At 34.3% G+C, this 16,373-nt stretch overlaps 1 protein-coding gene across 6 annotated transcripts in view; it reads right to left on the bottom strand.

The window, feature by feature from the left end:
- Window positions 1-16,373, bottom strand: part of Dscam3 (Down syndrome cell adhesion molecule 3) — a 188,613-nt gene that overhangs the window by 55,863 nt on the left and 116,377 nt on the right. For all 6 annotated transcript variants that reach the window (XR_011398063.1, XM_070113166.1, XM_036365031.2 and 3 more), the window contains exons 10-12: window positions 14,725-14,852; window positions 14,508-14,608; window positions 14,093-14,297 (exon numbers count right to left, since the gene is read on the bottom strand). Coding sequence is in view for 5 of the 6 variants with exons in the window: in XM_070113166.1 (XP_069969267.1) it covers window positions 14,093-14,297; window positions 14,508-14,608; window positions 14,725-14,852 (434 nt within the window). In the remaining variant the exon portion in view is untranslated. The remainder of the gene's footprint in view (window positions 1-14,092; window positions 14,298-14,507; window positions 14,609-14,724; window positions 14,853-16,373) is intronic.

Here is a 16,373-nt window from a genome sequence, read left to right on the forward strand (position 1 = left end):
ATAAAGCTCTGACAACAAGTTTCCTTTTTATGATTTCCCGAACATCAGGACATCAAATTTTATTCCCTAATGTTCAGAGTCTTTATGCTCACATTACTGACTGTTTGATGCTATCTGCAGATATTTTTTTTGTTTAGTAGAAACTTGGAGTTATCCTTGCGAAAGTTTTGATATACCAATATTTATTACAATTTTAATACAAATGATGCATAATCGTTCGTAAAACTATTACCTATAGCTGAAACCCGCGACTTTGTCCGAGTTAGAACTATCAAATTTTTATGAATAAATTATGATTTAATAGTTTAAATGAACAATTAACGATATGTACTACCTTGTAATAATAAAGAAAAATTCTATGTGTATTTATCAATGGTACGCAATTTGTTTTTTATTATGAATAAATTAAACAATTAAGTATAAGTTAAAACGTGTTTTTTAGAGATACGTATTGTTTTTTAAAAAGTTAAAAAAATGGTATTTTTATAGCTCATATAATTTTTTTAATTACACAACTTAAATAATCTATACAATTTACAAAATAAAATATAAATTTTTTCACTTTCAATTAAATCTATATGCTATTTAAATAAAAACATAAAAACAATAAAAATAAAAACAAATAGATAGGATATATATATTTATAAACTTATAAAAACTTCAAAAATGATTATAATAAACTTATTATAATGCCTCCTTATAAACAATATTAGGTGTACAGTTATCATTTGTTAACATAACAATATTTGAGGCTTCACTTACACGTGAACATGCGACATATAATTGTCCATGACTAAAGCATCCTTGACTCAAATCAATACCAGTTTTCTTTAAAGTTTGACCTTGCGATTTATTAATTGTCATTGCAAAGCTAACATTAATTGGAAATTGTAATCTTTTGAATTGAAATGGATAATTTGATGGAATGATAGGTATTCTAGGTATAAATACTGTTTCGTCTTTACCATAACCAGTCATAACTACTGCTTCAATGATATTTTTTTGTAGAGAAATTACTCGTAATCTCGTTCCATTGCAGAGTTTTGGTGGATTTAAATTTCGCAGTATCATAATAGGAATACCAATTTTCAAATCTATTTCATGTTGTGGAAGACCAGGTGCGTTTATGCTATTTATTGCCAGGAATCTTTTCCATTATAAGCGTATTAAGTAACGATACTCGATCATTTCTTGGTGCTAATATAGATCTCTCGCACAACCACGAATCTTCTTTGGAGGTTAGATTGTGAATATCGTCATAAATATCTGATATTAAAGTTTGAGTATCGGCAACGACATTACAGAGAGCAGATGGGATTTCAATGTCGTGGTTAGAATTTATTTCTGGATATTTTCCTTCGCCAATATCTAGGAGAATTTTACAAAATTCTGCGCCACTGGATTGTGCTCTCATATTTTATTTTAGATGAAGCTTCTCGATATTATTCCATAGTACTGAACGTTTCAAACATGCATTAACCTCATCTGCTCGTGTGCCTTTAGCTATAACAGGTAATGTTTGTATAAAATCTCCTGCAAATAAAAATACTACTCCACCAAATAATTGATTATTATTTCTTAAGTCTTTCATTGTTCTATTCACTGCTTCAATAGATACTTTGTTGGCCATAGTGAATTCATCCCACACAACAAAAACACAATCTTGTAAAACTTTGGCTTTATAACTATTTTTTGATATACCACAGACTGGATTTTCCATATGGATAACTTCTATAGGAATCTTGAACATAGAATGGGCTGTTTTCCCTCCGGGAAGAAGAGTTGCAGCTATTCCTGATGATGCTACCGCTATAGCAATTTTCTTCTCTGAGCGTATTTTTGCTAATATAAGGTTAATCAAAAATGTTTTACCAGTACCACCTGGAGCATCTAAAAAATATACACCTCCATCATTTGTATTTACTTTTTCGATAATAAGTTGAAAGATTTGATTTTGTTCATTATTTAATTTTGGTTCATTATTATTTATCGTATGTTGAAGTTCAATTGGATTGAATTTAGTTTGCTCAATATATTCTCTATTTAATGTATTAATAGATTCGTCAACTAAATATGGATATGGTTAACCATAATGATCAATGGTGTTTCCACCTATTGACAGTACTACGTTTTGTAATGCAAGAAGTGCACGATTAATTATATCATCAATATAAGAATTTATATCAGCATCTGGGTATTGACGTTCAAGATTTCTTCTAAAATCTAATATAAAGTGACTTTTGAACTTATTCCATAATTCTAGTGGATAAGAAGTATTACAAAAAACCAATATGATAGCGAATAATTCGCGCAGCTTAGACGCACTGCTGCTTATCGTGGCATCTGCTAATGTATCGTGCCAGTGATTATCATTTTCTAATAAACCAAGAGCTAAACATGCTGCTTGATATGTTGGATATACGATACCGTTTACTATTCTTAATTTTTCAAATGAAGTTGGACCTCTGACAATATACAATAACATTCGTAGATAATCTCATTCTTGATTGTTTGGGTGTACTGTATAAACTCTTCCAAGAGTATGCTCATGAAAAATACCAGGATAATTATTGACAGGAGTACCACGGCGTCGCCGTTGAAACGTTCCATTGTTCTTGTTAAATGTATAGTAAGCTGGTACCTCTTCATAAAGTAAGGTAGTTGCGAATTCGTCGCTCTGACATAACTTGAAAAATGCCATCAATGTTGTATTTTTTGGATTGTCCATTGCTTCTTGGATATTACTTGGATCAAAGTAAACTCTTTGACCATTTTCCAAATATATATCTAGTGTGTAACTGGTGGAAAGCGTTCATGAATAGAAAACGATAGCATACGCCATACTACTTCAGAAGTACTAATGTATCTTCCATTTTGATATGAAGTTATTTCATCTTTATCATTTTGTACACTGAATATAGCTAAGTCTGAACCTTTATTGACGTATTTGCATATATACTTTATAGACTTGACACTATTGCAAAGTTCGACATTGATGGGGATTATGAGCGCCACATGGACCATGCACCATATGCGTTTTTACAATTTCAAATAATTCGGGATCATCTTCTTTATCTGGCAATTCTGCAGAAATAACATCATCAATTTGTTCTGCTGTCATTTTTATTTCTAACCATATTAAAATATGAGCATGTGGTAATCCACGTTTTTGCCATTCAACACTGTACATATAACAGCGGACAGAACCAAAAATTTTTCCTTTGACTAAAAGATCCATCATTCGTTTCAATTTTTGTTTAAAAACTCTCGACACTATGTCATGACGATCGGAAGCTAATTGTCCCGCGAATAATTCACGGGTGATTTCATCCCATTTAGGATTTGTTGTAAAAGTTATAAATAGATCAGGCCGTCCATACTTTCTAACATAACAGAATGCATCTTGTGTACGTTCATGCATGTACCGAGGTCCTCCCGTGAAAGATGAGGGCAAAATAACCAACCGTCCTAAGTTATCCGCATCTTCATTTTGATTCAAAGCATCTCGTAGGTGAATATAATTTTCGACTCTGAGTTTTTTCTGATTACATCGAAAATACAATAGTCTTTCTGTTTCAATTTTTGCATATACATCTACTATGTATTGATTAAATAATTGTTTGTACTGATGTAAATGATTGTATTCGTTTTTTTGAATCATTAATCGGTAGCAATAATATTGTAGTGCGGAAACTTTTTTATTGAAAACTGTTCTACCTGTATTGGGATTAACTTGATTAATTGTGATATGGTATCCGTCCTCACCAGTCATTTTTTCTATGAAGTATAATATCTCGTTTATCACATTGTTGATCTACCAAGAGTATAGACACTTCGTTGTTGCTGGTTCATTATGGCGACCTCTATGCTCTGTTGATGGACGATGATCCGCATTTACAACAATTTTGTAATTACATTCATTTGAGTCAGTTGGGAATAACTGAAGCGCCGTTTTGAAATCACGGACGTAAGGATTCGTTTCATCAAGCATTGACTGTAAGCACTCTAGCAACGAAGCATTCAGAACTGGAAAATGATGTAATCTCGTATCCCTTTGCTGCTTATAATCACTCAGAAAATATATTTATAAGAATGATTCTCGCTGATTATTCTTTGGGAGAAGGGAACCGATTAAGTGATACACTTGTACTTGCACTTTAAACGTTGGCATAAAATTCCCTTCATTTACTTCTTTTGCACCAAATGATGTCATTTGGAAGGCAGAATTATAACGTCGAATGTTGTTAAGAAAATACTGCGAATATATGTGATCACCGCACAATAAAGATTGAAGTGGTTCAGGTGGCTGCTCAATTGGATCTAGACGTACTTTTCCTCCAGAACAACAAATACCAGTTGATTCTTCTTTCCATTTCAAAGCTTTACAATACTTGCACACGTCAGTCATTGAACCAATTTCTGCTTCAGTGGAATAACTTACATTGGGATCATATTCAAATCCGCTATTATATTTACCTTGCCATAGACTATTACGTCCAGTAGTTTTTCTTATTTGATCATTTCTAAGGCGTCGTGATCTAGATTCATCTGACTCTTGATTTCGTGTATTTGCATGTCGTATACGATTTGCTTGATTTTGAATATTTTTATTACAGTAAAATAATATTATTCAATATTATGATGTTTTGCCTTTGTGATATTTCTAAATTTGTCCTCTTCATATGTGTATTAAAGCGACTAAGATAAAAGACCGCAGTGCGACGAATTGTGTTGAACATGTCGATGGGAACTCGAGTCTCAGTCAATGTATCTCTTGGAAGATATAACAGTTGGAAAAAAGTGTCCTTTTCTGGATCAATATTTTTGGATATGAATTTATTAATTATTAAAGATACATCTATGACTACAAATAAGTTTTCGGTGACTACAAAAGCGTTACTTACATTTGAACTTAACCTGAGGAAAATACTATTTGTCCATATCAATATATTTCGTTATTAAACAATAATTATATGTTTGGTAATATATATATATATATTATATCGTTTGGTAACTCAACTAAAAAAGCAAACTGCGTTTATTTACATAAAATATATCCTATGTTACTCCCAAAGGCTTCCTTTACATGTCTGCAAAATTTCATTAATCGGTTCAGCCGTTTCGGAGATTACCCGGAACAGACAGACAGACAGACAGACAGACAGACAGACAAAGAATTTTATAGGTATATTTTATAGGTATATCAGCATCAATTACTGCTTGTAAATGTCGTGGCATTAAATTCTGTAAATTTTCAGTTACATCGGGAGAAGTTTCGGTTCAAGTTCCGGCAAGGACAGTTTTTAAAGTTTCATATTTGCGTATTTTGTTTTTTAGAACGTCCTAAGAGGCCAGTCTCGAACAACTTGCGCCGTGTTCTTTGGTTAAAAATTCCAATGCTTTATAAGACTTAAACTATTCCTAGTTGCCTTCAAATTGTGTTCCAATACGTTTTTATAAACATTGACAAAAATTTAGAACACCTTTGATTAAAATTTAAAGTATTACCTTTGCTTATAAGAGAGCGCATTACTCTAAAGTCTCTTGATAGAAAAGTGCGCTAAATCCATGTCCATGGCTAAATTTATATACCACACATAGTAATATTAATACTTAAACTTACCAATGAACAAATCAACTATTGTATATGGTAAATTGTCTAGATAAACCGGTTATTGACATGAAATTACGCGGTCAAAATGAACTTTGAAAATTTACGGAAATATATTTCTCCTAGCATGGCAGCATACTGAGTGTTGCAGGGTATTTCAAGTGAATATGCTAAAAATGGAAATCAAGAAAATTGAGTCGCAAGAGATGTTGTTAAAATGTAAGAAAACACTCAAACGTTGGTCAAAATGGGTTCTGTTTTTATACTCTTGCAGTCCAGAATGACGAGACGAGTTGAAATCCGGGTGACTGTCTGTCCGTCCGTCTGTCCATGCAAGTGATAATTTTAGAAAAAATTGAATAAATTTCGCAACCAAGATGGTAGAGATAGGCTTTTTAGGATATGATGTGAAAATTGGACAAGAGGGGCGGCACCGCCCACCTTTAGGAGAAATCCTATATCTCAGCAGCTACTTGTCTGATTTCAACCAAATTTGTTACGTGAGGTTACCCAAACATGTCCATTAGATTAGATACTGTTAAAAGGGCGAAATCGGATGACAACCACGCCTAATTCCCATATAACAAAATTTTTAAATTCCGTCTGAATCTTTCACTTTATAGTATACAAATCATACATTGCACAAAAAGTTTCCACAAGGTATTTTATCTTGCGTAGAAATCGCACTATAAATTATGCCAAAAATGGGTAAAAGCAGGTCAACAACTCCCTTTAGCCCCCATATACCTAACATAAATATTTTCGAACCTCCCGTTCACTTTATACCGCAACTACCAGTTAATATGTAAGAAATCTTAATGAAATTCAGAAAGATTCTTTTTCTAGTAACAGTATATCCGCTTTTCTTAAATGCATGAAATTACGGTGATACTTTCCTTAGTTTTATATAAAGTTTTGCCAAAACCTAAATGTGTTCCTCCGCCTTTATTCCTTGCAAGTTGCAAGAGTTTGAAATGTTTGCTTACGCCTGAATTTAGCTCTTCCTTACTTGTTTTGTTTGCTGTGAAAATAATTGTATGCCATTTATGATTTGAACAAAATGTTAGCCAAATGAACACAATGGGTCCGTTTGCATATTTCCACCCGTTTACGCCAATGACGAAGACCGGTGCAGAATTTCGGCTGGAAGTTCGACTATAGTGCGCTGAATGTCGTCTTCGAGCTTCTTGAACGTTGATGATTGATTGGCGTAAACCTTTGACCCCAGAGAAGATAATATATAGGCGTTAAATCGCATGATCTTGCCAGCCATTTGACTTTGCACGCAATGTGTCCATGTTTATAAGAAAGAAGATAATTTTTCAGATTTCTGGATTTTCTGGAGAACGTGAATTTGCGTAATAATCTTGGAAAATTTCCAAGCGTTGTACCAAAATGAAACGTGACACGTTGGCAAATTTTACTGAACACTTACTGTCAAAATAACGTCATCTCTGTTGGTAGACGCTGTCGGTACAGCTCACACGATACTCCAATGTGTACACGTACTTTACATATTTACAAACACACACACCGAAGTAACTATTTCCTTATGAAAGTATAAAAACTCACATGAGCTCATGAGGCATCTGTGCACTGGCATATTAATAAATAAAATCGATTTCGACGTCACAACTCGGCAACGCTTCGGTTATTTTTCCTCATTTGCCGCATGAACGCAAACTCTAAATGTGCTCAGGATTGCACTTTTTATAAGCGACCGTTTGCGGTAACTATGTACATAGCAATAATGTATGAGTATGGAGTATGAAAAGCAGATGGTTATGTACAGAATCGAATAGTCAGTCGGGTATCTCTTCGCACTGCTGCGCATGTATAAGTATACACTTGATTGGCACAAGCAGTAGTTGGTTGATAGACTCACTCGTAGGACAACTACATTTATCATCTATTTGACTATTCGAGTATATTCGGATATACTTGTGAGCATGCGAGTGTTTCCTCAATGGAAATGCATACATTTGCCCAGCAACAACTGTGCGCTGCTTGTTGACAATGAATGCAATAAATTCCTTTATTCAATTCTTTATGGGGTCGTTATTGCTTTGGTACAGCGTTGGGCATGAGTGCAAAAGCAAGAGGCCGAAGAACGGTCTCACAAACTATAAATAATAATAAATAAGTATCATTGTATTGGTTGCAAAATGTTTATAATGCTTATCAATCTCGCATATACAGATATACATTTTTGTAAAGAAAGATAAGTGCTGTCTCCGTATAAAGTTCTTTCACAATTTACAACACTTGATTTATTTCTCCGCCACTACAACAAATATTAGATATTAGTTCTTTATTGGGTTATTATTGTCTTTAAAGTAGACCCATTTTAAAATTTGTTTGATCCCCAATTCCAAGTAACAGAACCTAATCCTTTTTTTATACGGCTGTTGTCAGATAATTTGAAACAACACTTATTAGACGCCTTTTTCAAAAAAAATTCTGTTAAAGTCACTCCAGAGATGTTCTATTGGGTCAAGTTGTGTGGAGGATTACAAAATATTGCTAGAATTTTCGTATCCAAACTTTTCCGTTAGTTTCGCTGCGGGCTATGAGTTTTTATCTGCATTTGCTACAAATATTATAAAATTAAAAGAACTGAATTCATAAAAGCCACGACTGTCCCCAGTTTCTTACCAACACATTTTTTTTGTAACAGTAGGCACCCCACAGTTTTAAAAAACTTCTCATAAATAGAACATTCATTCAGAGACGGCTGATAACATATAGTACATTCTCATTAGTCAGACGTTATCAAGAAACAAAACGCTAATAGAAAATGGCAGTTCGCTTCAGCATATGCCATATACAACATTAAGTTTTAACACTAGGATTATCTAAAGCATACGTCTACAATTATTGGCATCGATCTCAAAGTTTCGCCCAAAAATTATTTTACGATTTGTATGCTTTTAAAGAAACTGGGTTCAAATGCTCTGTACCTCTATGGAAATACATAATTTTTTAATCTGTTTCAAAATATATGGAAAGAGCTCGCCTTAATGTACCTAGACCTCAACAGACATACCATAAACAAACGAATGCCGACTCAAGCTCATAAGCTTAATAAAGTAGAAATAAAATTTTGATTCATGTGCTTTGTACCGAAAAGACCCACATAAATGTATATGTAATCGTTTCTCGATGCATATTATTACATATGTATGTATGTGTATGGATAAACCATATGCACGTTAGCAAAGCTCAAATTTAATACAGACACAAAATCTTCCATTAAGTTCTTGCTGTTTATTTGAGAATTTTAACCTAACAATCTTTTGCGCAATATCTGGCTCTATGAATATAACATACCTATTGGACATATGCGAAATCTTGCAGCATCAAACGTCAGAGATTTCCATGTCGGTATCGTCTTCGGCACATAATGTACATGTATAATACATACGCATACATCAGTACATACGAGTATGTGTGCTTTGATACATGAGTGTTTTAATGAAGCAGAATATATGGTAAAAGCTCACCGCTTGTCGAGTATTGTTGCTTTCCGGCATGTTTATGACATTCTATTTCTTTTTCGTGTAGACTTGGGCCGTAAAATATTTCCAATCAATGTTCGTTAGTTATGCTGGCAACAAACACAAAAACAATATCAACGCCAACAACAATAATCCAGGGCTGTAAAACCAAAGTAGCAATAGTTGATAAAAAAGGCCAGTCCCCAACCGAGAGCCAAATAAATATGCATGTGTTATGCTATAAGTATAATGGGATCCTCCCCACATCATAACGGAGTTTAGCGCTAAAGAAAGGGCAAGGTTGACATGGAAGGTTCGTGCCCACATATAAATAAATGGCAACGAAAAAGTAGTGCCCTTATTAGAGATTTGAAAGTATATGCAATAAGTAGAACTACTGATGCAAGTGCGGAGTCATGCATAAGTATATAAGTGAAAACTATACTCAGCAGCTGGGTTGACTACAGCTCCCTCGCTTTACAAGCAGATGACTCGAAAAGAAGGATATAAAAGAGATACGACGATAGCGTTGCAGCAGCTGAGTTATCATTACCGGCGATACCATCGTCATACCCTTTTACCCTCCTATCAAAGCTCTGGTTTTGTTCAGTCGCATCTATATTATTGCCGTTGTCACCGATGCTCCCTGGCTCTATATCATCATTACCCGTTTTTCCATGCCCAAGCTGATAACAATGACAGCATCACAATGCGGCAGCCGCAGCCATGGTCGACACAGTACAATCGGCGGTGACGATATTGGAAAAAATCTTCAAATTTTGTACATAAGTATGTATATGTTCAGTAACTGTAACAATAAAGTTTGAATAGATGTGGCTCGAGGGCAGAGAATGGTAATAGCGAGCAAATAACTTAGTACAAGTATTTTCCCCTTTTGTGCTCGCCAGCATAATTGATAATGAGGAAGTGGAGGAAATTGATATTCTGCTGCACTTGAAATTGTTTTCTTGTAGTGAAGTTCCTTTATTAAATTTTACAAAGGCAATAGGAGCCACTATATGTGGACTTTATACGTACATACACACATACATATATGTCGTATATGTATATTTGTGGAGGTATACGTTTTCAATTAAATGACTTAACTAGCTTCAAACGAATTAAAAATTTTAACTTCGGTGTTTCATAAGACATGTCATTAAACGAAACTTAGCTACAACAAGAAAAATGTTAACTTCAGTTGCACCGAAACTATAATGCACAAATACAAAGGCTCCTTAAAAGAATTTGATTCCGTTCGTTCACTTTGTATGGCAGCTATATAATATAGTGATCTGATCTTAACAATTTCTGTGGAGAATACATCGTTGCCTTGAACAATAATTCGTGCTTAATTTCGGGAAGATATTTCGTCAAATCAAAAAGTTTTCCTTTCAAGCATTTTACTCCGATCGTTCAGTTATTATGGCAACTATATGCTATAGTCATCCGATCTATACAATTTTTTCGAAGATTGCATTATTGGCTTAGAAAATAAAAATTTTGTAAAGATATTACGTCAAATAAAAAAGTTTCCCATACAAGTACTTGATTGAGCTCATCATGCTGATGATTTATTTATATATGTTTAAGGGTGTTCCGACCTTTCCTTCTGGGTGATACAAACTTCGTGGCAAACTTAATATACCCTGTTCAGGGTATAAACATAATAAAAAAGAGATGGTTTCGATGGAAAACATAGTATTTTTTACACTCTCGCAAAATGTTGTAATAGAGAGTATAATAGTTTTTTTCAACTAACGGTTGTTTGTATCATCCAAAACTAATCGAAATAGATTTAGAGATATATATTTGCAAATGATTAAGCAGGCGAGACGACTTGAAAACCGGGTGACTGTCTGTCCGTCCGTCTGTCTGTGCAAACTGCAAATGGGGCAAAAATTGTGATATCGTCGGGAGGCCGGTATTCTAGGTGGGCGTAATCGGGCCGCTGCCACGCAAACCAAATGGCATTAAGCGAAAGCCTATAAAATGCTAAAAATAAGCTACAAATGAAGATATGAAACTGTAATTTGGTACAGGAGATCGCCGATGTGAGGAGCACCTGTGGGTTGAAAATTTTTGTAAAATGAGCGTAACTCCGCCATTTTTAGGTATGTATATTTCAACCAAGCTTGAGTTATGCTGCTGCACCAATTTCAACCAAATTCGGTACATAACACTACCTAAAAGTTACTATTTCCCGTTGTGAAAATAACGAAACCGATTAAAACCCACGCCTAAATTCCGTATAACACTATTATAAATTCCATCTGATTTTTTTGCTTTCCAGTTTACAAATCAAGCTTCATTGAATACAACGGCATAAAATATATACGAGTATAGTGTCTTTAAGGTTTGGCTTTCCGTGCTTAAATATGGCAAAATCGGACACTAATATTGTTCAAGCATCCAGATACTGAATATGAGGACCCCAGGGCCTATTTCATACTGAATATGGGGACCCCAGAGTATATTACTAACTTTTTACCGAAATTATCGGTCAGTCTGTGAGATATATTATTAAAATTCGGAGAGAATTCCTTTCTGATAATAGTATGCCTGTAAATCAAATTGAATCGAGTAAATACTTCCCTTGGCACTCATAAACCTAATATTAAGATTTTCGATCTTCCAGTTGACTTAACACTGCAAATATCCGACAATATATAAGTTATTGTAATGATTAATTACTTTTAAGAGCTTCTAACATAATTCAAATTTATTATATTGTCTTGCAACGTGTTGCGAGAGTATGCGAACATATAAATGTACCTCAGAATACTCTCTTATATCAATTTAACTCCATGACTTTGTTGTTGCGTTGTCATGCTATGCCATGTCTATATTTTCCGTGTGCCCCCATATTTTCTATTTCACGAAAATGTTGCTTACGATTACAACACTGGACTTGAACGGACATATTTTGTATAACACACATGAAATTTTAATAAAACTTAGTAGCCATGTTAGCTATAGTATAGTAAAAGCAAAACTAAAACTAAAGATGTTTAAAGCAAAATGCACAAACATATAACAATGATGTTGTATAATATTATAGGAGACTTATTGAAAATGTTTATATATTTTATAATTAAAAAAAAAAAAACTTTCAACGGATTGATATGCGATTAAGAAGCTATACCTATGTCGTAATAACTGAAAATTTGAAACATTTTCTCGGCACTTTCAACATATTAGCTACTCTCAACCTCTTTAATTTGATATCCAACTGTCATCCTTTTAACTTTATTTTCTTAGTACTCTACAGTTCTATATCAAGATTGTATTATTTTCTATCTCATAAATTTTTATACTCTACAGAGTATAATAGTTTTGTTCAGCTAACCGTTGTTTGTATCACCTAACCTAACCTAACCTAGATATAGGGTAATATAGGTATGTACAAGTATTATATCCCTTTTGATCAGGATGATGAGACGTGTTGAAATTCGAGTGACTCTCTGTCTATCTGCCACACAACGTCATTAATCGATAACCTATAAATTACGATAAGTAAGCCGCAAATTAAGATACAAAACCGTAACTTGGTACAACTAATCCCAATTATGAGCGACAATTGAGGTTTGAAAATTTTTTAAAAGTGAGTATGGCCCCACCCCCTAATAGGTTTAATGTATATATCTCCTAAACTATTTAAGCTATATCACCAGAATTTGCACAGGACATATCATTTGGACACTTTTTGTCACAGCATGAAAATAGGTGAAAAAGTCCCATCCACATTCTTCATGTAACGGTTTTGTTAAAAACTACTAAAACTGTGATAAATCAATACCGAAATGCATCAGAGATATTAAAATATACGTCCGAGATGAGTTAAAAGGATTTTTTTGAAGTCAAAATTGGATAATGGGCGTGGCACCGCCCACATTTAGGGGATATCACATATCTTTGGACCTACTTCACCAATTTCAAACAAATTAGGCACATCAGATCATTTTTACATTCCTATGTAACAGTCCGAAAATAGGCGGAATCGGTCAGTAACCGCGACTTCTTCCCATATAAATTCAATCTGAGTTTTTTTCTTTCAAGTGTACAAAGCAATCACTAATTAATATATCGGAGTAAAAATTTGTATGAATCATTCCTTTAAGGTATGCAGTTATGTTAAGTATGCCATCTCAGATCTTAAGTTTGTCAAATCAGACCATAGCTATTCAAGCCCCCATCGGGAATGAGGACTCCAGAGCCTATGGCTGACTTTTTGCCGAGAATAGTGGTCATTATGTGAGATATATAATTGAGATTCGGGAAAAGTGATTTTTTGGCAATAATATACCCATGTGTCAAAAAAAGGTTTTATCGGATCAATACTTCCTTAAGCCCCCATATACCTAATATAGAGATTTTCGAACTTCCAGTTGACTTTAGACCACATTTATCGACCAAGGTGCTAGTTCTTTTAATGAAATTTGTGCTTAAAATTTATAAAATCGGGCGAAAACTTGCCTTAGCCCGCATATAATTGATATTCGTGATTTTGAAACGTCCGGCTAACTTTGCTCAAGATATTATATGTATGCATAAACATATATATTTATATATAATATTTATAAAATTGCTTGGAAATAACTTCTCAAGTATATCTGAACAATGTCAAAAATTAATGCAATTAGTCCTTCCATTTCTAAAATATAGTAATAAAACAAAGTGAGTCTATGACCTTCAAAATAAGTTAATATGGTACCAAATTGGTTTTTACTGTTAAAATATTGCATTATTTTAAATTATTTTCGTTCAAATGGGTGCATAATGTAATTATTTAAACGCTAATTTCATTGCTCATTAACTATGTACATACATACAAGTATATCAATTTAATATTCGCTTAAAGGTAAATATCAACAATTATGTACATAAATTTCATAGCTATCCTAAAATAATAAACAATTCACATTAATCAATAAAAAGTAGAGGACTTACGGTATGGAGTATGAACAATAATGTACGCACTCACCATAAACATTCAATCTCGCCGAGTGCTCCACACTTCCCATCGAATTGGTGGCGATACACTTGTAAAGGCCGCCATCGTCTGGACGCACATGCGACATATTCAAGTGACTAATCACATCGCCAGATATATCGACGAACTGACCGATGGCAAAGCGGTGATGCAGCGAAACGTCCATTATCGGCTGGGAGTCCAACACCCAGGCAAACTGCAAAAAAAGAACAAAAACGACTCCATAAAATAATCCCTTATGCAAGCAACGCCATACGATTTTGCACCGTAGTTTACGTATATTTAGGTATGTCTGTGGGTGTGTATATGTGTTATCGCATTTAAATTGCAGCAACAAAATGCCATTGAAACTTGCAACTTTTATAGGTGAAATATGAAGCATGAGCGTAGCGAACGATGTACTTACTTGCGGTGGCGGCGAACCACTGGCAGAGCACTTAAGCGATATTAATGGCCCCGGCCGCACATTTTGCTCAATAAAGGTGTAAATTAGTTCAGGCACGGTATCTAGAAGAAAAACGGGAAAACTCGTCTCTTGTAGTATTTTTAAGTTTTAAATACTTCGATATCGGTTATTAATTATTTATTTGTTAAGCAAGATGTTATGCCACATTTGCACTTACCGCCCAACTTCAATTCGGCCATGGCTTGGGCACTGGCTCTGCTATTCTTCACCAAGCACTGATAGACTCCCCGATCTCTACGTCCTACGTTATGTACCATCAGCGATGTTTTCGTAAGAAACTGTATGCTGTAGATGACAAATAAAAATGTTGACATTAGCCGAAATATTCATACACAATATTATGTACTGTACATATGTACATACTACATTTGCACAATATATGCCACACCCCTAATTACGAGAAACCAAGGTCATGTGTATACATATGTACATACACACTTATGTGCCAACTGTATAGAAAATGATGCTTACTGCATATATATGTGTGAGGGATGACGGAAGCGTCGCATGTGTTTAGATTTACATAACTGCATATAAATTGGTTCACATATTTCACATGCATATGTAAATTCGTTCGTGAGAATGAACGGGTTTATCGGCACGTGGGATATGCAACATATTGTTTGCATTGTACAAAAATACCTGCCCCGTTAGCACAGTGTGTAGAAATGTGTATGTGATTCCTGACGGAACCTACTAGGGAGGTTGGTATTGCCAATGGGCGGAACCGGACCATTGCCACGCCCACAAATGCCATTAAACAAAAACATTTAAAGTGCCATAACTAAGCCGCAAATTAAGAGTACAAGAGATTGCCGTAGCCAGGGACACCCCTGGGATAACATTTTTTTAAAGTGGGCGTGGCTCCTAAAAGGTTTAATGTATACATCTTCTAAACCGTTTTAATATATCAACCTTACTTGCTCAAAAGAAGTAATTTTATCACCTCTTCAAACTCTGCGAAAATGCGTAAAATCGGATAATAAACACGCCCACTCCCCATATAACGGTTATGTTAAAAACTACTAAAAGTAGTACTATAACTGAATAAATGAACCACAAGCATTAAATTGTCAAAATCGCATTATAATTTGTCCCAAAAATGGGTAAAAGCAGTCCAACACTTCCCTTAGTCCCCATATACCTAACATAAATATTTTCGAACTCCAATTCAGAAAGAATATTTTTCTAATAACAGTGTATCCTCGTTCCTTAAATGAATGAAATCACGGCGATACTTTCCTAAGATTGATAAAAATTTTTTCTAAAGTCTGAAAGTGTTACTTCGCCTTTGTTCCTTGCAAGTTTCAAGAGTATAAAATTTTCGGTTACACTTAAATTAGCCTTTCCTTATTTGTTAAAAATGTTTATGGTGACAGTTTCCCAGTTTACTATTAACTGTCTTCCACCTCTGTAGACTTTTGCAGTAAGGATGTACAAGTACAAAAAAACTTTGATTGGATTAAAGTCCTTACTTATTACTGACCATTGTAATAAGTGGAGGTTTTTCGACTCCAGAAATGAGATCGTCCAAATACAATATAATTTTTCACAATATGAGTCATTAAAAAAATTTTTGAGCTGCACTCTTTATTGATATTCTTAAGACTTGTTATATAGATAGTGTGTCTACTTAATCCTAGTACATACACAGATTCTTTTGTAACCCAAACCGGTTTATTGTGGGCGAGTGGACAACGAGGAAAGACGAAGCTTTGTGTTCTTGTTTATAACAGCTCGCTGCTATGCAATTCAGCCTTCCTTTTCATTTTGAGACTCTTTTTTATGGTTGCAATTGAGCTCGGT

The sequence above is a fragment of the Bactrocera oleae genome, chromosome 2 (genome assembly GCF_042242935.1).
Source record: "Bactrocera oleae isolate idBacOlea1 chromosome 2, idBacOlea1, whole genome shotgun sequence".
Classification (NCBI taxonomy): domain Eukaryota; kingdom Metazoa; phylum Arthropoda; class Insecta; order Diptera; family Tephritidae; genus Bactrocera; species Bactrocera oleae.